The 20,379-nt window shown below is 46.9% G+C and overlaps 1 protein-coding gene across 5 annotated transcripts in view; it reads left to right on the top strand.

Moving 5' to 3' along the window:
* Positions 1 to 8,720, top strand: part of SP110 (SP110 nuclear body protein) — a 54,719-nt gene extending 45,999 nt beyond the window's left edge. For 3 of the 5 annotated variants that reach the window (XM_003821851.6, XM_063595585.1, XM_055109191.2), the window contains 5 exons: positions 1,223 to 1,338; positions 2,008 to 2,116; positions 2,413 to 2,484; positions 3,421 to 3,561; positions 4,945 to 8,720. In XM_003821851.6, coding sequence (XP_003821899.2) covers positions 1,223 to 1,338; positions 2,008 to 2,116; positions 2,413 to 2,484; positions 3,421 to 3,561; positions 4,945 to 5,058 — 552 coding nt within the window. In that variant the 3' untranslated portion in view covers positions 5,059 to 8,720. The remainder of the gene's footprint in view (positions 1 to 1,222; positions 1,339 to 2,007; positions 2,117 to 2,412; positions 2,485 to 3,420; positions 3,562 to 4,944) is intronic. The other 2 variants (XM_063595583.1, XM_008975328.4) reach the window with 2 other exon arrangements.
* Positions 8,721 to 20,379: the final 11,659 nt, after the last annotated feature.

Here is a 20,379-nt window from a genome sequence, read left to right as displayed (position 1 = left end):
TGCGGATCCCTGTACTATGCCTGGGGCAGTGGCCCATCCTTTTTTGTTTTAGTTTAATCCCACATCCGTGTGGAAACACAAACCCCATCCTTTTCTATGAGTTCTTTGTGAGTCATGTCCTGAGTGTGTCAAATGAATTTGCTGAAAGAAGGGTGTCTTCAGGGTGATGTTACACCTGTACTCCTAGAGAATGTCAGATGCAGTTCAAATCCTGCCTGCAAAGATTGTGTATGGTGGCAGAACTGTCGAGGTACCCCGTGGTAGCCAGATAACGGTCTATTGTGTCCCTTCGGGGGTGAAAGCAACCTGCAGCTGAGATCTGTTGAAACAGGCGCTGAACAGAACACATTAGTCAAATCTATGCCTGCAGAGTATTTACCACTTGCTAAGTGGATGGAGTCAGTAATTTCAATAACATTGGACCATCACAGGTGGGGTCACAGGATTCAGGTTGTAGGAATTCACCGAGAGGCACCATTCATTCTTTCCAAGCTTAAGAACAGACGAAATTGGGCTGTTAAGTGGAGAAACAGTGGGGATAATCACCCTTTCTCTAAATAGATCTTCCATAATGAGTTTCAATCCTTGAAAGCCGTGTTTTAATTCATATTGATCAGTATTAAATATTTTAACAGAGAAGGTCCATAGAGTTCCATTTTGTAAAGCCGATTGTAAGTGCCAAAGGTAACTTAATTTTAATTATTTTAATGTGTTATTTACTGGGTCTCAGCATCCATGCCCACTGTGGAACATTTTAGGGCCATGTTATGTTACGACCATGGGGCAGTTAGGCAAGGCACCAGGAACAACAGTTCCCATACTCCTGCACCCAAATGCCAGTTATCATCATTTCTTACTTTGGTCAGTTAGATCTATTAATAGAGGCCTGGTGGGCTCAGCAAATGCTGCCCAGAGTGGCCCAGCTCAAAGCACAAGCTTGCCAGCAGGCAGCAGCACAGCTCAAAACGCAGCAGAACCTGTTGGCAAGCCACAGCCAGAGAAGAAAAGTCCTGGTGGCGGCGGTCACCACCCAGACTCTCTGCTTGTTGTGCCATTTGTCTTGCAATTTCCCCCAGGGAGGTGGCATCAGCTCCCCCCATCAAAAATTGGGTTTGGATATCCACTCTGGCACACACAAAAATGATGTGTTCTAGAACCCCACAGGGTCAGCATTCGTGGGTCTCCGTGGTCCTAGCGGTGCCCACGTTATCTGCCCTTGCAGCGGAAAAACTCGGATGAATGCGAGGTGTGCTGTCAAGGGGGACAACTTCTCTGCTGCGGTACTTGTCCACGAGTCTTCCATGAGGACTGTCACATCCCCCCTGTGGAAGCCAAGAGGTGAGTGGGATGCAGCCCCGCCTCGGGCACACAGCACTCACCTCCAGATGGAAAGGGCAGGACCTGTGAGCGTCGGGGACAAGGGCGTGACGCAGAGCAGTCTGGTCCCAGAGACTCTGGGCCTCTCTGGGTCTCTGAGACTGCCAGTGAGCCTCTTGGCCCCACACTGCTTCTGCCCCTGGAGGTGCCCTTTCCTAGTATGCTATTCCCTGGACAGCAGGGACTCCTGTCCAAAAGGAGTAGGGGACGGGAAAAGCCAGCTTATGTTCTGTGCCTGTTGAGGAAAGACAGGAAGCACGGCTTGTCACACATTTCACCATAGTCTCACCTGGCTGATGGAGGCCTGAGGTCCCTGCAGGCGAAAGCCCAGATTCTGACACTCAAGCCTGGCAGGCAGGGTTCCTTTGTGCTCCCAGCAGCTCAGACAGGGAAAAGAGAGCCCACACTTAACAGTGACACCACCTTCCTCAGGCTGCCCGCCTGCCGCTACCACTGATGCGAGGGAAGGGCCAATGCTGGAGACCCCATGTGGGGATCTTGGACACTCTGGGAGGTGTCCCACCCTCATGGCTGAGCCCATCCTTCCTGAGGGAAGACAGTGGCAGCCACAGGAATGGTGGCCATTTCCAGGGGCTTTGCCCTCTGCTCACCTTATGTCCAACCTCTCAGGATGCTGTGGAGTTGCACCTTCTGCAGGATGAAGAGGTTTTCAGGAAGCCAACAGTGCCGTCATGTATCTAAGACCCTGGAGAGGCAGATGCAGCCTCAGGACCAGCTGGTGAGTAGGATGCGAACCCCAAACCTACACTTTTCCCTTCTCACACGAGAAGCACAAACAGGCACAGGGTCAGGGCAATGTACCAAAGGGAGCCTTCAATGTCTCCCTTTAAAGGATGACGATTTAATGCCCAAACAGAGTCTAAACAAAATCCCATACACCCTGTGCGCCTTGGGAAGCACGGCTGGAATGCTGACTGGGCTTGGCTGCCCCATCCGTGTGCATGTCTAGACACTCGCCTGGCTTCACTGTTTCTAAGCTGCATTTCACTTTCAAGCCCTCTTCACATTTTACAGAAATGTGAGTTCCTCCTCTTGAAGGCCTACTGTCATCCACAAAGCTCCTTTTTTACGGGCATCCCATTTAATGTAAGTCACATTTTACGGTTCTCTTGCATAAAATGCATTTGGAGAAATTTGGGGGCTGATCTGGCAGGTGCTGCAGTTTGCTCAGGAAGCTGGAGAACAGGAGAGAAGGGCAGCGTGGCAGCAGTGGAGCGGGGCAGCAGGGATTTTGCTGCACACTCTGGAGAGGGACTACCTGGTTCAAACTCCACCCCACTGCTCACGGGCTCTGGGATACTGGGCAAGTTGCTTCTCCTCCTGTGTATCTGTTTCATCTTCTCTTTAGGAAGAATGTCTTTCCTACTAGAGATTAAGAGTCACAGATGCCAGCTGGGCTCAGTGGCTCACGCCTGTAATCCCAGCACTTTGGGAGGCCAAGGCGGGCAGATCACTTGAAGTCAGGAGTTTGAGACCAGCTTGGCCAACATGGCAAAACCCCATCTCTACTAAAAATACAAAATTAGCCAGGCATGGTGGCGGGCACCTGTAATCCCAGCTACTCAGGAGGCTGAGGCAGGAGAATCACTTGAACCCAGGAGGCAGAGGTTGCGGTGAGCCAAGATCGCACCACTGCACTCCAGCCTGGGTGACAAAGCAAGACTCCATCTCAAAAGAAAAAAAAGAGTCATAGATGCCAAACTGTGTGGGTTCCCATCTCAGCTCTACCACTTTCTTGCTGAGACATCTTGGGTAGGTTCCTTGACCTCTCCATCCCTCGGTTTCCTCATCTATGAAATGGGCATTATTATTTATGGTACCCATAAATGTGGAGATTACATATTCATATACTTGGCTTCGAATTTAGTTTATCTAGTGCCTAGAACAATAGCTGGCTTAAAGAGATCAGATGGTATTATCATTATGACCCTGGAAATGAAGGCTTGGATTGTATTTAAGTTGGATCCATTCCAGTGATGACAGCTGTGCTAACGTCACCTCTCTGGTGGCTTTGTCCCCAAGATTCGAGATTACGGTGAGCCCTTTCAGGAAGCAATGTGGTTGGACCTGGTTAAGGAAAGGCTGATTACGGAAATGTACACGGTGGCATGGTTTGTGCGAGACATGCGCCTGATGTTTCGCAACCATAAAACATTTTACAAGGTAAAGAGCATTTCCTGCTTCCTTTTTGCGCCTTTTCTACTTTCCCCTAATTTCTGGGACAGCAGAATTTTGCAAGGATTACACTCAGTTTCAGCCTGGGGAGAGCTCAAACAAGACAAGGATTACAGAAAAAAAACCACCTCAGCATTCCTGGAGGCAAGGAGTGAGTGGCAAAAAGAACAGCAAGCAGGACAGGGGAGGGATCTCTGGAACAGAAGCTGAAAAAAACCATGCTCCGTTCCCAGATCGGCAGCTCGCTCCCAACGAGAGCAGTAAATGGCATCCAGCCTCTTTGTTCAAACTGGAAGGAAAGGCAGTTTATGCCTACATTGTTCTTCCTGCCTCAGAAATATGAAAATAAATAAGTAAACAACATAAAATCAATTAAACTTCCTGGATAATCAGGCTTGCATATTTTTACACATAAATTTCTCATTGGACTCAAACATCTGGAATTGCCTTCAGATACAATGTTGGTTTCATCCTCCTTTACTAGGGAGGGACAGCTGGTTGAGCTATCCTGCAATCCCAGACATCTGTAACTTTGGTTTGTCCTGATTTTTATCCTCACTTGTACAGATATTTCTTGGGAGGTACCTAAGGAAGATTTTCATCTCCACCCAGCTTCCTTCCCTTCTTCCATGCCAGGAGTTGGCATGTTCACAAACCACAGATTGTAAACTGGTACCCACTCATGGAGCTGCAGGGAGAAAGGGTTGACCAGAGAGCCACTCAGTGCCTGGCATATCCGTAGTCCTGGAGAACAGAGGGTCATCCTTCCTCAGCGAGTGGGCTTCCAAGAAATGCATTTAAAAAAATTTTTAAGCTATTTTGCATCATGCCCAGATTTGCCATGATCAAAACTAACCCTTCAGTCCAAATCGCCTGTCAGGTGGAAATTAACAACCAGGTGGAGTCTCATGCTTTTCAACATTTTAGTAGCAGCATCTCCCCATCCATTCTGCCTTACTGCTGGGCTCCTAAAAAAACAAGAGTGAGGCTGGGCATGGTGACTCACGTCTGTAATCCCAGCTTTTTGGGAGTCCGAGGTGAGGGAATCATCTGAGGCCAGGAGTTTGAGACCAGCCTGAGCAACATAGCAAGGCCTCCTCACCCTGATCTCTGAAAGAGAAAAAAATGTTTTAAAACTCTGGGCATAGTGGCATGTGCCTGTAGTTTCAGCTTCTCAGGAGCTGAGGTGGGAGGATCACATGAGCCCAGGAATTCAAGGCTGCAGTGAGCTATGACGGTGCCACTGCACCACAGCCTGGGTGACAGGGAAAGACCCTGACTCAAAAACAAAAACACAAAAAAAAGTATGAGTGATTTGATGGCTGTAATCCTTCATCCTTCAACGTGTTTGTTTGCTTTTTTCTCTTTCAGGCTTCTGACTTTGGCCAGGTAGGACTTGACTTAGAGGCAGAATTTGAAAAAGATCTCAAAGACGTGCTCGGTTTTCATGAAGCCAATGACGGCGGTTTCTGGACTCTTCCTTGACCCTGTTCTGTAAAGACTGAAGCATCCCCACCTCAGGATTCAGCTGATGGGACCCTGGCTTGGACTGTTGATTGCCAGTGAGTCTGGGATGTAATTGGCTGCCCTCAGGACCCAAATCCAGACACTTCATAGGATTATCACACCCTCCATCTTTATTCTTTCTTTTTACCTTTAAAAGTCTATATCTACACTAAAAAAAAAAAATTAATACTTCCTTAATACCATCAGATACCCCATCATAGTTCACATTCTCCCCACTGTCTCATAAGTCTTTTTAGAGTTGATTTGTTCAAATCAGGATCTAAACAAGTTCCACACACTGCATTTGGCTCACCTGTCCCTATGTCTCTTTTAAGCTATAAATTGTCATGTATTTATTGAAGAACTCAGGGTTTTGGTCCTACTACATTTTTTGCAATCTGGAATTTTCTGGTTGCATTTTCTTAGTGGTATAGTCCTCTCTTCCTCTTATTTTTTGTAAGCTAGAAGTTAGATCTAGAAGCTTGCTTTAACTCAGGTTTTGAGGGGTTTGTTTTGATTTGGGGGTTTGGGGGCACATGCAGGCTTCACGGGGAATTTAGTATTATTTTTTATGTTAAGGTTGGCAGCAGGTGCACGTGTTATCAGCCTGATCATCTATCACCTGATGGTTTTAGCAATACCTAAATCCGTGATATCATCAGGGGTTGCAAAATGATGAGATTCAGGTTTATTTTTACATAATTATTGGTCAGAATTATTCTGCAAATAGCTTCTCTTTAACAGTATTCGGTTACCTTGAAATACAGGTTGTACAAAAAATAGGATAAATATTTGTTTTTTTATTTAGCAATGTTCAAAATAATGAATTGATTTCCCAATATCCTCTAAAGGTAACCAGGGATTTTTTTTATTTAATTATCTTGAACCCACATATTTAAATATACGTAGTATGCTACAAACCATTGCAGTTAATACCTTTATTGATGCTTGAGTTGCCCACTTTTTCTTTTTTTTTTTTTTTGAGACAGAGTCTCACTCTGTCACCCAGGCTGGACTGCAGTAGTGTCATCTTGGCTCACTGCAACCTCCTCCTCCTGGGTGCAAGCGATTCTCCTGCCTCAGCCTCCAAGTAGCTGGGATTACAGGCATGTGCAAGTTCCCCACTTTTAGTGAGAAACTCCTCAATTTGCCTCCTGAGTTGTTTTGAAATGACCCCAGAACTCTTTGATGGTGTATTAGCTATCTATTGCTGTGTAACAAATGACCTCAAAGCTTAGCTGCTTAAAAAGAAAAAAACATTTTATTGCTCACTATTCTGTGGGTCAAGAATTCAGGCATCATCCATGAGGATGCTTCCCTTTGCTCCACATGGTACTGGCAGACCCCATTCATACTTGCACACTGTCACTTCTGCCACAATCTATTGGTGAAAGCAAGTCACAGGGACAGATTCAGAAGGAGGGAGAATAGACCCTACCTCTTGATGTGATGGGTGGCAAAGTCACATTTCAAAGGAGAATGTTGCTTGGGAAGAAACATTGCTGCTCCCATCTTTAGAAGTGATCTACCATAGTTCACCCTCTGGCCACAGTAGTTCACATCTTTCCCAAATGCGAAGGACACTCCTCTCCCCACAGAAGTCTCACTCTCTGCAGCATTGGAACAAAGTCCAGGACCTCCTTATCTAAATCAGGTTCAGATCAGATAAAGCTTCTTCGGGCTGGGCACAGTGGCTCACACCTGAAATCCCAGCACTTTAGGAGGCCGAGGCAGGTGGATCGCTTGAGTCCAGGAGTTCAAGACCAGCCTGGGTAACATGGCAAAACCTCATCTCTACAAAAAAAAAAAAAATCTTTTTAATTAGCTGGGCAAGGTGGCACACACCTGTAGTCCCAGCTACTCAGGAGGCTGAGGTGGAAGGATGAGCCTGGGAGGCAGAGGTCGCAGTGAGCCAAGAATGCACCACTGCACTCCAGCCTGGACAACAGAGACCCTGCCTCAAAAAAAAAAAAAAAAAAAGGAAAGAAAAGAAAAGAAATAGGCTCCTCAGGTATGGTTCATTGGGTGCAGCTCCTTGGGTGCACCTCCTCTTGAACTAGAGGCCTGTGAGCTGAAAAATTGTTTCTTCCCTGCTGCCAACAGTCAGTGATGAAACAGGGACCGAACAACTACTATAGACACTTCCATTCAAACGGGGGAAAAGGAAGCAGCAGTCACTCATTTATAGCAATTCTGAAATCCAGTCAAGCACATGTTGCTAGTTCCCCCTAATCCCAGGGCAGGAAATTTTCCTTGATACATGATTTATATGTATTATACACCTCTAATTCCCATCCCATCCCATCCCACCCCACAGGCTTCTTCCTTGTCTTCCTCGGTTCTGTATTGGTGTCTCCCTTCTCCAACAGTATTATTTACTCACTTGCTCAATCCCCAGGTACAACAATAAAAGTTAGCAGAATTTCAACACTCAGACCACTATGAAAAACAAACTAAGTTGATTTCTAAATTTCTGTGGAGTTTATTTTTGTTTGTTATAGATTTAATATACCATTGCAGAGGGTATTTAATGTACCATTGCAGAGGGTATTTAATATACCATTGCAGAGGATTTTACATTTGTATTTATAAATGAGATTGGTCTATAGTTTTTACACACTGTCATAGTCAGATTTACGGTTATCCTACCTCGGTAAAATAACTTGTAAAATTTTCTACCTTTTAATATATTCTGGAATAATTTATAGTGTTTTAAATTAACCAAAAGTGTGTGACCCAGAGTTCACTGGAGAGATAGTGGTGACCACATTATCTGCTTTCTTTATGGTTTTTAGGCTATGCAGATATTCTGTTGGTTTTTGAGACAGCTCTGCTTTTATGTTTTTCTAAGAAGTCATCTATTTCATTTGTGGTTAAAAGTAATATAGGTGGTCTGCCAGGTGCAGTGGCTCAGGCCTGTAATCCCAGCACTTTGGGAGGCTGAGGCGAGTGGATCATGAGGTCAAGAGATCGAGACCAGCCTGACCAACATGGTGCAACCCCGTCTCTACTAAAAATACAAAAATTAGCCAGGCATGGTGGCGGGCACCTGTAGTCCCAGCTACTCAGGAGGCTGAGGCAGGAGAATCGCTTGAACCCGGGAGGCGGAGGTTGCAGTGAGCCGAGATCCCACCACTGCACTCCAGCCTGGGCAACAGAGTAAGACTCTGTTTCAAAAAAAAAAAAAAAGTTGTATAGGTGGTCTTATTTCTGTCATATTTTAATATTTCTCTTTTTAATGTTTTAATGTTATTTTTGTCTATTTTTTTCTTCTGCCTTCTATTTTGGAAGGCATCGTAACGGTTTTTAGTTCCAATATTTACCCATAAGTTTTCCCAATGCATTTTGACTTATTTTTTTAATGTCAAAGTCAAAAATGAAATATCTGTAATGTGTCACATACTTAAGGCAATGCATTTATCACTTTGATACCTCTCAGCTCCCTTATTCCATCTTTTCACTCTCTTGAAATACAGACATGCATTAGTATTAATTTTTTTGCTTTTACTCTATAATGTTTATTCTATTCAATTATATTATGTCATTATTTGTTAGTTTCACATTATGTAAATTATTTGTCATGTCATATGTCACATAAAGTAATTCAAAAGCAAAAATTAAAAGTGTGTGTTACACGATAACCTGTATTTTTGAGAACAGTATTAATGTGTTTCTGTTTTCACTGTTTAAGATTCCCTGCTGGTCTTTTCTTGACACGACTTCTCCATACTTCCTTTTTGCTCCGCCTTTCAGTCAACTGAAGTGTGTCTTTAAGTAATTTGAAAAGAATTACATGGATGGTATGTTTTCTGACTCACCATATCTTAGAATGTGTTCTATTGTTTTCATAAATTAATAACATAATATATAACTTATCATAACTTCTCACCTTCAAAATTGATTTAAACTTTGTTCCACTGTCTTTGGGGATTTTATTCTACAACTCTGAAATCTAAGTCCAGCCAGAATTCTGCCTCCTCATTAGTGTGTGGAAACCAATGATATTTCCCCTATTATCCCAATAGTTCTATATTTAGTTATTTTTGCCAGGATAGGTTTCAAATATAGTACCTTTTCATTCATCATGCCTGGCACACTGAGCCCTTTCGATATACATGCCTGGTTATTTTTCCAGCCCCATTAAACCTTACTGATCCATTTGTCCTGGGCTCACTTTCAAGAACATCTACTATCTACAGGCTATCTGCTCTCTGTTCTCCCTATTTATCATTTTTTAAAAATGTTTGAAGAAGCACTCCTCATCTTAGGCCATTAGTATGAAACTGATATTAATATAATTGCAATTTGATAATATTTTAAACCTATTTTTTAGCATGTTAATAATGCTAATTGCTATTTTTTAACAAAAGTTCAAAGGACATAATCTTTTCTCAACATAATACTTTTCTCAAGACAAAAATTGCAAATCATTACAGCTTACTAAATTGTCCTGATCTGTGTTTCTGGCTTTTCATTCTTATTTAGTCTCCGTGGAGGAGTAAGACCATCAAAGACCCAGGCCCTGCCCCATAAGGAGGCAGAACCTGTTCAGCAGGCCCCCTTTAGCCTCCCAGTGAGGAACTGGGAGTAGAGTGTGTTGGAGTTTCCATTTAGGTACCCAGTGTCACAGACTAATGAACAGAAAATGTATAGAGATTTCTTTTGCTCCTATTTCTCAGTGTTTTCACAACAGTGTGAACTGTGAAATAGATTGACCTCACCTATGATCCAGGAAAGGGTGGAGGCAGTTTGAGCACTGGCTCAAGAAAAGCATATAATAAAGTAGAATTCCCTTCATTGTATGGAAAGACAACAAATATGGCCATAAAGATGGCCACTCCTGGTGCCATTTTGGAGTGAATGCTGAGTTCTAGAGATGATGATTTTATCAGCCTAGACTTTAGACTTCCAAATCCTTCTGAGAGGTACACTAAAGGTTCCCATTCCTAGCATAAGCTCAATGCATTATGATAAAAGATTCCCCTCCCTACCAGTTTACCAGCAGGCAGGATTGCTGGGTAAAAAAAATCTTATATCCATTCATGACCTAACCCTGTCTTCCGTTCTGGCATTGGTAAGCTGATCCAGGTCTGTCTGTCTATCATTGAATCATGGCTCTGGGTTTCTCTGTATCTTGGGCAGGGGGTGGGGGGTACCCTAAAGAGTCATTTATTTCTTTCAAGTTGAGACTTTCAAACACTAGCAGTTTGATTGCCATGACAGCCAAGACCCGTTCCCGGAACACTCTCTTCCTTTGCTCCTGTTTGTTGCTGTACTGCTCCCCTGGTTTTCAAGTGATTTCTGCCTGCGAGAGCAGGGTTTGGGTTATTCTGCTTAGCCCAGCTGGTCCTCACCTTCCCCCAGACTCTCTGAGCTGTAGGTGCAGGATTTGCCCTCCTGGTCGTTTCCCACTGCTCAGGCCTCATCCACGTTCAGCACGTACCTCCTTAGATGTTAAAAACTCTTAATGAACCCACCATCAGTGATGCCCCTGCAGACAATGCCAATTGCCTCTCTCCAGGGACCCATTCCAGTCCTGCACCCAGGCCATAATAACATAGGAGTTAAAAAGAAATTATTTAGGCAGATAGTGAGGGTAAGGAAGTCCTCGCTGAGGTTTTCCTTTTAATGAAAAGCAGCCCCCAAGTCATTTCTTTTCTAACAAAAAGCAGCCTGTAAAATTGAGCTGCAGGCATAGATGAGCAAGCTGGAAGCTTGCACGGGTGAATGCCGGCAGCTGTGCCAATGGGAAAGGGCTATCTGGGAGCCAGGCATGTCCAACATGGTGGCTCCATCTTCCCTTTTCCTTGCCAACCACATGTACAGTAAGGAGCAGACAACATGGTGCTGACCAAGTAGAAAACCCATTTGCATAATAATAAGATTAGGGTGGGGTGGCCAACTTCCTCCTGTGCTATGTAAATGTCACACATGGTCCAACCAATCTGTGGGCCCTATGTAAATCAGACACTGCCTCCTCAAGCCAGTCTATAAAATCCGGTGCATTTTGGCGTGGGCTGGAAGACACACTTGGGCACTCCTCTCTCTCTGCAGGAGAGTTATTCTTTTTTCTCTTTCTTTTGCCTATTAAACCTCCACTCTTTCTTTTTTTTTTTTTTTTTTTGGAGACAGAGTCTCGCTCTGTCGCCCAGGCTGGAGTGCAATGGTGCTATCTTGGCTCACTACAAGCTCCACCTCCCGGGTTCATGCCATTCTCCTGCCTCAGCCTCCCGAGTAGCTGGGACTACAGGCGCCCACCACCACGCCCGGCTAATTTTTTGTATTTTTGGTAGAGATGGGGTTTCACCATGTTAGCCAGGATGGTCTCTATCTCCTGACCTGGTGATCCACCTGCCTCATCCTCCCAAAGTGCTGGCATTACAGGTGTGAGCCACCGCGCCCGGCCAAACCACTCTTAATCTCACTCCAGGTGTGTCCATGTTCTTGATTTCCTTGGCATGAGACCACAAACCTCAAGTATTACCCCAGGTGAACAACACTGCTTCAATTTCTCCCATCTGATCCAGCTGGGTTCCACTCTTTCCTGAACCCTTTCCTCCCCAACTGGCCAGGGAGCCTGCATCAGCTCAGGACTACCTTCAGGTTATGATGTGGGAGGTTTTACATGACTCCAAAAGGCTGCAAAAATGGAACAACAAAAAAAGCTTTCTTATCAGGAATGACTGGAGGAATTACATGTAAAAATACATTCCCCCCTCTAGCTGATAGCAGAAATTCCACCTTGGAAGATTCATTCTTAGAAACTGGGGAGACATTGTCTCCTGGTGAAGTGCAGCCTCCCTCAGGAGAGGTAGACTTCATTGGCATCAACATCTGGAGTGGGTACATTTCTCAGATGCTTTCCAAGCTCTGGTAGAGCCAGGCCTTCAGAGCAAGCTCACATTCTGCAAGTAGTTATGGGAGTCGGTGGGCGGGGTCAGTCCTGGCAGGTGCCTTGGACTCTTTGCTTTCCTGCCCTGAGCCCTGAGGACCCTGACTGCTTCTCTTTCCTCCCAAAGCTGCTCCAATGGAACTCCTCCCGTCTTGAAATTAGGTGTGGGGACTATGGGATTCCCAACTCTCCTGTCATTCTATCTCTTCTGTCATTGTGACTTAGAAAAAATGCACAGACCGTATTCATTTTAGCAGTCGTTCCCCTATGAAGTGACATGTGAAATAATGAAATCAAGAAGGCACTGTCTTGCTCACTTCACCTCTGGTCTCAACTGGGCCATTTGAATCTCCAGAACCATCTAGAACAAGGAAGACCACCTGGCGAAGTCCCTCCCAGCACAGGACTCCAGGCAACCTGGCACCAGTCATCCCCATTGGACAAGACCAGAGCTCAGATGCATTGGCAGAGGGGACACTTTTCCCCTTTAGCAGCTACTGGCATCTGATCATTTACAGAGAGGTTGGGTAGAACCCTGAGGAACCCATGATAGCCACTTTCCAGAAGACAGCCCGGGGCCTCAAGCAAAAACTCAATGGTGAGGACAGTCATCCAGACCTGGACACAAGGCCCAAGTATGAGCAGAAAGGGGTGGTTACACGTCCAGGATGTCAGCTGATACTGAAGCATCTGACACACTGTTCTGAAACAGAGTCTGTTGGATGTGGAGTTAAGGTTTTGACTCACTAAATGCTCTGCCCTAGGGGATAAAGTGGAAATGTCCTTATTTCGCAAGGGCAACAGCGAGGTTTCCAGCCTTCAGGCCCAGCAGTGGCTCTCCAGCTTCCACAACCCAGACCTTAAGCACTGTGGTTGCAGCATTCAGACCCCGGGCCACAACTGTGCCCAGCTATCAAGGCCGGGACTGAGGGGAGCTGACTCAGCTGCCCCCATGACTTGGTTCAGAATTGACTCACGGGCCTATGAAAGTGCTCTGGGGGTACCTGTCAAAGCTTGGTCTTGGCCAGTGAAAGATAAGCATTCAAGTTAATGGGCATATGTTAGTACTCACCAGCAGGAAAAAACTAGAGGCTTCAGTGCATCCTAGGATCCTGGGGGAAGAATTGTCATGTCCTCCTAAGAAGGCAGAATTGGTCCAAACAAGGGACAGTGAGGAGGGCAGGGTAAACAAGGCACTCCTTGGCACCTACAAGTGCCAATTTGCCCTAAATTTTCCCAGACAGAGCCCACAGGTCAGATTTTGATGTTTCTGTATCTGGACCATGACCCAGTTTGTATTCATAGCCAATCCCTAATCTCATCATCATCTCAGTTTCCAGTTCCTCAAAGTTTACCCTTGACCCCCTAGGCCTGGTTCTGGCTCTGTGGAGGGCTCAGGCAGAGCAGAATGCATACAGAGGCTTTCCCATTCTCCCAGGATGGGCGCAGGACCTAGCCCTGAGAGCAGCAGGCACCCTGGACTTCTACAAAAGTGTACCGTAGGCCAGGCACGGTGGCTCAAGCCTGTAATCTCAGCACTTTGGGAGGAGGCGGGTGGATCACTTGAGGCTAGGAGTTCAAGACCAGCCTGGCCAAGATGGTGAAACTCTACTAAGAGTACAGAAATTAGCCCAGTGTGGTGGTGTACACCTATAATCCCAGCTACTTGGGAGGCTGAGGCAAGAGAATCGCTTGAGCCTGTGGGGGGGGGTGGCGGAGGTTACAGTGAGCCGAGATTGCGCCACTGCACTCCTGCCTGGGCGACAGGAGACTGTCCACCCTCTCCCCACCCCACAAAAAAAAAAAAGTGTAGCATGCTGTTCAACCACCAGAGGGCACTGTGGGCCCCTCCAGAGACGGAAAGGAATTGAGATATTAAAGCTCCTGCAAGGACAAGGAACTAGCAGAAGTAAGTAGTGAAGGCTTTGAAGGGGAGGCAGATGCTCTCAGTGGCTCCTATTTCATGCAGATGGAGGAAAACCAACCAAGAGCATGCGCCAGGTCCTCTCCAGATGAGACTGGCAAAGACGAAGCAGCAGGCAGTCACGTTTAGGCACATGCTTGCGAGGATTTCCTTACTGTGACAAAAAGTCCCTTCTGTTGTTTGTCACAAGTGCAAAACCTCACAGCATAATGAAACAACTGAGATGCACTCAGTAACGTGGGCTGGAAAAGGATCCCCAGTTTTTCGTTTCATAGATTGGAATCTGGTAGGAGGCCCGCCTGGGGATGGCCGGCAGCTGGCAGAGACCTGGATTCTAGATCCTCCCATTTGCAAGAATGTCCCAGGTGACCTCCTCTCCGGGATGCTAGAGGATGAGGACAGGGTGAAGAAGCCAGCCTACTGGGGGAAGGGGGGGTCTTTGGGACCAATCGAGAGTGCTTAGGGAGGGGTCCTCTGAGATATCTGGACACTGACCGCTTCCCAATGAATTGCCTATGGCCCACTGCTTCAGAATCACAGGGAGCTTGCTAAAATGCAGATTCTGGGATGTTGGCTCTGGGTGAGAATCTCTAGGATTCAGGCCCAGGAATCTGTGTTTTTAACCAGTTGAACAAGTTTTCTAGGTGATTTTTGTTTGTTTGTTTTGTTTTGTTTTGCCACAATTAGGTTTGAGATCCACTGCCCTACGACTGGTCCTTTATCTGACTTAAACATTTGACAAAGGAGCAAATCTAACTAAGGTATCTGTGGTGTGGGCAGCAGTAGAGCCTGCAACTTAATCACAAGAGCTGCCCTTGTCCTGTGAGGTGACAGCCGAGAGTTTATTGTTTGGTTGATTGCTTGGTTTGTTTAATTGTAATGTTTTGTAGTTTAATTGTTTATTTATTAACAGCTTTCAGAAACAGTAACAAGAATAGAACGTGAAGCCAACTGCAGAAGAAAAAGCTAAACTGAGAAGGGAACTAAATAAAAAAGCAGCTGGGCAGATGAGATTTGGGGGTGCAGGGAGCAAGCATGTGGATGGAGGGAGGAGATTAATATTGAGCCATGGTCATGAGAACTTCAGAGAGAGATGGATGAGTGGAGGTGGCCCACACGGTACTCTCTTTTAGTGTTAAAGTCTCACCAATGCACCACGACGTAGCAGTCTCTCGTTGTGAGGTATTACCTGGAATTCTTTGTCTCATGACCCAGAGAATTAAGGAGTGTGGACACAAAAGGTGAGATTGGAGCAAAAGTTTTCTAAGCAAAAGAAGAAAGCTTTCTGCCATGGAGAGGGGGCCCAGAAGAGGGTTGCCATCTTTACAGTTGAATGCAAAGGCTTTTATAAGAAACTGATGAGGGCTGGGCATCTCATTTGCATAAGACACAAATTTCTGTTAGCTCCACCCCATCCTCCAAGTGTGTATGTGGGCCCTTAGCTTAGTGACTCCATATTGCTTTGTTCCCCTTACTGTACATGTGTTAGGGGACAGAACTTTCCACTGCAGGCTGTCTGGGTGAGTCACCTGTGTAGCTTTTCTTATCTATGTGGCTGTGGGCGTGTCTTAGGCAAGCCCCTCTGTGCAAGTTGGCTGTTCTTTTGTTTGAAAGAATTTAACTGAGGGCCCACCCTAACTGCCTGCCTGACTGGCTTCTTCCTTTCTCCTCTCTCAGTAGGTCATGGATTGGCTCCTGCTTTGACACTGCCTTGAGAGACTTCAGATGTTGGCATGATTTTTGAAGCTTTTTATTGGATATTGGGTTGATATTATATTTGAACATGAAGTCACCCTGAGGCGTGCTGCCAGGTGGCCCCATTGTATTTGGATACAGGCAGCTGTGAAATGCAGGGGAGCAGTTAAGAATATTAACAGGTCCCCAGTTGAAATGCTTTAATGGCAGTGGTACATGGCCTGCTCCTACCCCACCCAACACACGTCACAACCCCAACCCCTACCCCCAAAGCCTATTCTCAATATGGCAGCCAGACTTAGCCTGTTAAGATGAGTCCAATCCTACCTACTCCACCTTCAGGGTGAGAGCACCCCCTCTGAGGCCTGTATGAGGGGCTTCTCCCCTCCCTCATAGGTCTGCTGCACCCACTGGCCTCCCTGGAACCCAGGCCACTCCTGCCTCAAGGCCTTTACACCAGCAATCCCCTGGGTCTGGAGCTTCCTCCCCCTGGAAGTCCCCACAGTTCACCCTCACATCTTTAATGTTTTTGCTCAAATGTCCCTGGGGGAGCCTGCTCCAACCACCCCTAATGCTGCAACCTCCCACACCTGGCTCTCCTGCTCCCTCTCACGTGTGTCCTTTCTTCCCCCAAAATATCCCATTTATCATGTTCTAACACGCAACATGATTTGTTTATTGTGTTTGGTGTCTGTCTCTTGTCACTATCATGTAAGCTCCACAGGGACAAAATTTTCTATCTCTTTTGTTCGTTGGTATATCCCTACCGTCAAACTCATCAGCGCTTAATACAGATTTGTAGAATGAATGGATGAATGAATGAATGCCTCTAGGCTCCCAGTCAGTCTGAGCAGGCTGGTTTGCAGGTCCGGAGCTTCTCCGAGCAGCATCTCCCCACTCCTGGTCCCCATTGGGTCACTGGAATCTCACTCCCCATGCACCAGGCCACGTCTTAATGTTTGATGGGCTGGGCTCCCGCTCTGGTTCTGCCCCAGGACTCCCTTCTGCATCCTGCCCCGTGGTGTCCTTGCCTATGCCCCTCTCATCGGTGCCACTGCCCTCCCGAATGCAGCCTGGGCGTCTCTGCTGTGAGCTCCCGTCACTGGGCTCTGCCCTCTGTGGACACACTGTGCCACTTCCCCTTCTATGCCACTGACCTGGACCCAGTCTGAAGGTTGCCCTCCTGTTAAAGAAACCCAGGACCTGACAGTAGGTAAAGTAGGAAAAGCACATTTTATTCAGGAAGTATTGCAAAGGGGGAAAGAGGCCTCAGTGCATATAGAACGGACTCAGTGGTTAATTCAACCAGAACGAGTGGGGATTTATAGCCATGGAGCAGGCTGGCAGTCGGGATGGAGGAAATTACTAAGAGAAAGCACCAGGGGGAAGGAAAGCTTCTGGTTAAACAGGCTTAGGATTCTTGCTGAAGGCAGGCCAGGGTGGTCAGATGCCAAGGATGGGGGCTTCTCTCCACACTGACTTAGGAGGGACTTGCTAAAACTGGCTGATGCAGGCCCAACGATGACAGGCACAGAAGCCCAGGGTTGAGGCCTCGTTGAAAGAGAGCTTCGAGGAGCCTGACTCAAGTGCGGCCTCAGAGCGAGTCTTTGTCCTGGGAAGCGGGACCTTTTGCTGGCAAGGCAAGCGCCTGCCCTAGCTTGACCAGGGTGCGGAGCCCGCCCCTCCTGGACTGGAGCTGGGGTTGTTGTTCTCTCAAGGAAGCAGTGAGGAGTGTGGACAGGCCCAGGGAAGAAACACGTGACTCCATGCTTCATGGGGAAGGCGGGGAAGACAGCAGGGATTGGAGCTGAGAACCAGAGGCCAGAGGATGCCCTGAGACAGGACTTCCTGAAAGAAGCCCTGGGACCCCCACTGCCAAGGGTCCAGGTGAGGAGGGGAGATGGGGTGGGGGCTGGGGCCTTCAAAGGATCAAGTTTTCACCACCCAGACTTTTTGGGATTCAGGAGGGGGGTGTTGGAGTGAACACCGGGCTTCAGCTTCTGTCCTAAAATACCTAAAATCAAAATAAACCCAGCCAGGCATGGTGGCTCACACCTCTAATCCCAGCACTTTGGAAGGCCAAGGAGGGAGGATTGCTTGAGCCCAGGAGTTCAAGACCAGACTGGGCAAGATAGTGAGACCCGCCCCCACCCCCACACCCCCCATCTCTTCTACAAAAAAATAAAAATAAAAATTTGCTGGGTGTGGTGGCGCATGCCTGTAGTCCCAGCTACTCAGGAGGCTGAGGTAGGAGGATTGTTTGAGCCCAGGAGGTCAAGGCTACAGTGGACCAAGATCACCCCACTGCACTCCAGCCTGGGTGGCAAAAGGGAGACCCTATCTCCAAAAAAAAAACACCTTACCCTGAAAATTTAATTTCCTTCTAACACATCATCCTGATCCCCAGGAGAGATTCATCATCCTTCTACTTGACTTTCTTCTGTTGAACTATCTAACCTTGTCTATTTCAACAAATACTATTTCTTGACACCCACTAAGCTTGGCTTGGGCTTTATTAGGCTAAAGAAATGCCTGCCTCCAGAATTAGATTATATAAAGTTTTCTTCTGCAGACAGATAGTGGAAGTGCCCAAATTAATCACTTTAATTTCTCAGAAGGGAAGAAAAAATGCCATTTGATCCAACCACATAGGCAAAGTGCCTAGCACACAGTAGCCACTCGGTAAAGCTGAGTCACGGCTGTGGTTGGGATCAGGGAGGGTACCCCTCCCTTCACATGCAGTGTCCTGGGTTTCTCCCTCCCCACCCTTCTCATCAGGAGTCCCTGGAACTGAGGTCCCATGAGGCTTCAGGTGCCACAGCACAGGTGGCAGCTTCTGTCATGCCAGCCAGAATCAGTGACCCCAGATAAGGTTGGCAGGGTGATCCCAAAGAGAACAGTGACTTCAGCCCCAGCACAGGGAGGCCGATGGCTGGGGACTGGGGGAAACTCCTGTGGACGGGGTTCCTGAGAATGGCCTGGAAAGAAAAAGCTAAAAAGGTGGAAGTCAGACAGAACACAGCTCATGCCACTTCAAATAGGAATTTGCCCACATCTAGGCCAAGCCCTGTCGCCTTTTGTCTCTCTCAGCAGTATTGGTGCCTGAAGGGATCCATTAAGGGATCCAGTGTGAAATTTTCTGGCTTGGCTCATAGACCGTCCTGTCTTTGGAATCAAAGAGCAGACACAGATCAATGGATAAGGTGAGGAGTCTTGAATTCTTAACTATTTCTTTCCTTAGTGAAAAAGAGTTGCACTGGCTAAGTGCACTGAGTTTAAAGCCTCTTGTTCCTTCGGCAAAATCTGCAGGCACAGCAGCCTGAGGCATCTGCCCCTAAGCCAGGGTCAGAGCTGGGGGCAGCAACAGGGGCTGGGGACCCGAGACAGCCCCTTGGGTTTCCCTTGCAGGTGCCAAGAACCAGCAAGTCTCCTGGGGATTGAGTGCCTTGTGGGGCACTTGGGCCTGTCCCATTGTCCTCCTCCAAGGAAACTTTTGGGGCACTCTGGCTCTCCAGGGCTGGGGACGGCTCTGCCCCATGTCACCAAGGCCCTCTGCAGGGTGTGGGTGTAGGCACAGCTAGTAGCACGAGCCGTGGTCGGTCTGCAGTTCCACCTTTGCAGCTTTGCCCTTCCCTGTCTGCCAATCTGATCCCAATCCTGTCTGTGCCCATCCCAACCCCCTATACCTGAATTACATCAGCCTAGAATTCACCTGCTACTTCCATTCCTGCCTTCAAATTCTGACCTTTACCTGTCTGGCCAAGGAGTTTTGTCCCTCCTCGATGTGCTGTTGTTTAAATGCTCCCAAGGAAATGCCTACCCCAACCCCCAAAACAGGATCAGGGACCAGGGTTTTTTTTTTGCTGCTTCCTTCTACCTTCACCTTCAGTGTTGCAGAGCACCCACAGCCCGCTGAACCAGGGGTTCTGTGCCATCTGCAATGCTGTGTATGTGCAAGAGGTGAGGCAGAGAACAGGGAAGCATACGTTCCCACTCCTAAAAATTCCCAGGGAAAAATACTTTCTGTGAGTGTCAAAACATGATGGGACTGTTCATGAAATCAGTCCGTGAAGTCAGCTGTGATCATGATGAAACATGAGCCATGGTTCTGTGGGTTCTGAAGCTATACAAATCACAAATTCTTCATCATGATAGAAATTGAAAACCTAACTTGTTCAACATACGTTTCTTGAATTGGATATCCAAACGCAAAAAAAAAAAAAAGAGGAGAAAGAAAAAAATCTCAATCATAATCCAAGAATCTGATACCATATACAAAAATTAATTTAAAATGGATCATAGACCTAAATGTAAAACTGTAAAGCTCCTAGAAGAAACAGGAGAGAAAATATTTGAGGAGATGGTAGGCTGGATGCTTTCCCAAAAATGCCTACCTCCTAGTTCCTGGAACCTATGAACATGTTATGTTACCTGGCAAAAGAGACTTTGCAGATGCAAGGAAAGAGACAGATCTTAAAACAGGGAGTGTATCCTGGGCTCTCCAGGTGGGCCCCACCTAATCACATGACCCCTTAATAGCAGAGAACTTTCTCTAGCTGCAGCAGAAGGGAAAATTAGATATTCCCGTCATGAGAAGTTCTTTAAGAGTCTATGAGTCAGGATTGCCAGCTAGCAGAGTGAGGACCTCATTTTCAAGGATCAGAGAGAGGCCCAGAGAGAGGATCAGAGAGAATTCCAAGGGCGACCCCAGTTGACCCCAGCAATGAAGCTGGCAGCTGAGCCCCACAACCTCGAGGAACTGGGTTCTGCCCGCACCCTGAGTGAACAC

Source organism: Pan paniscus, chromosome 13, assembly GCF_029289425.2.
Source record: "Pan paniscus chromosome 13, NHGRI_mPanPan1-v2.0_pri, whole genome shotgun sequence".
Taxonomy (NCBI): Eukaryota; Metazoa; Chordata; class Mammalia; order Primates; family Hominidae; genus Pan; species Pan paniscus.
This window is presented reverse-complemented; position numbering and strand designations above follow the sequence as displayed.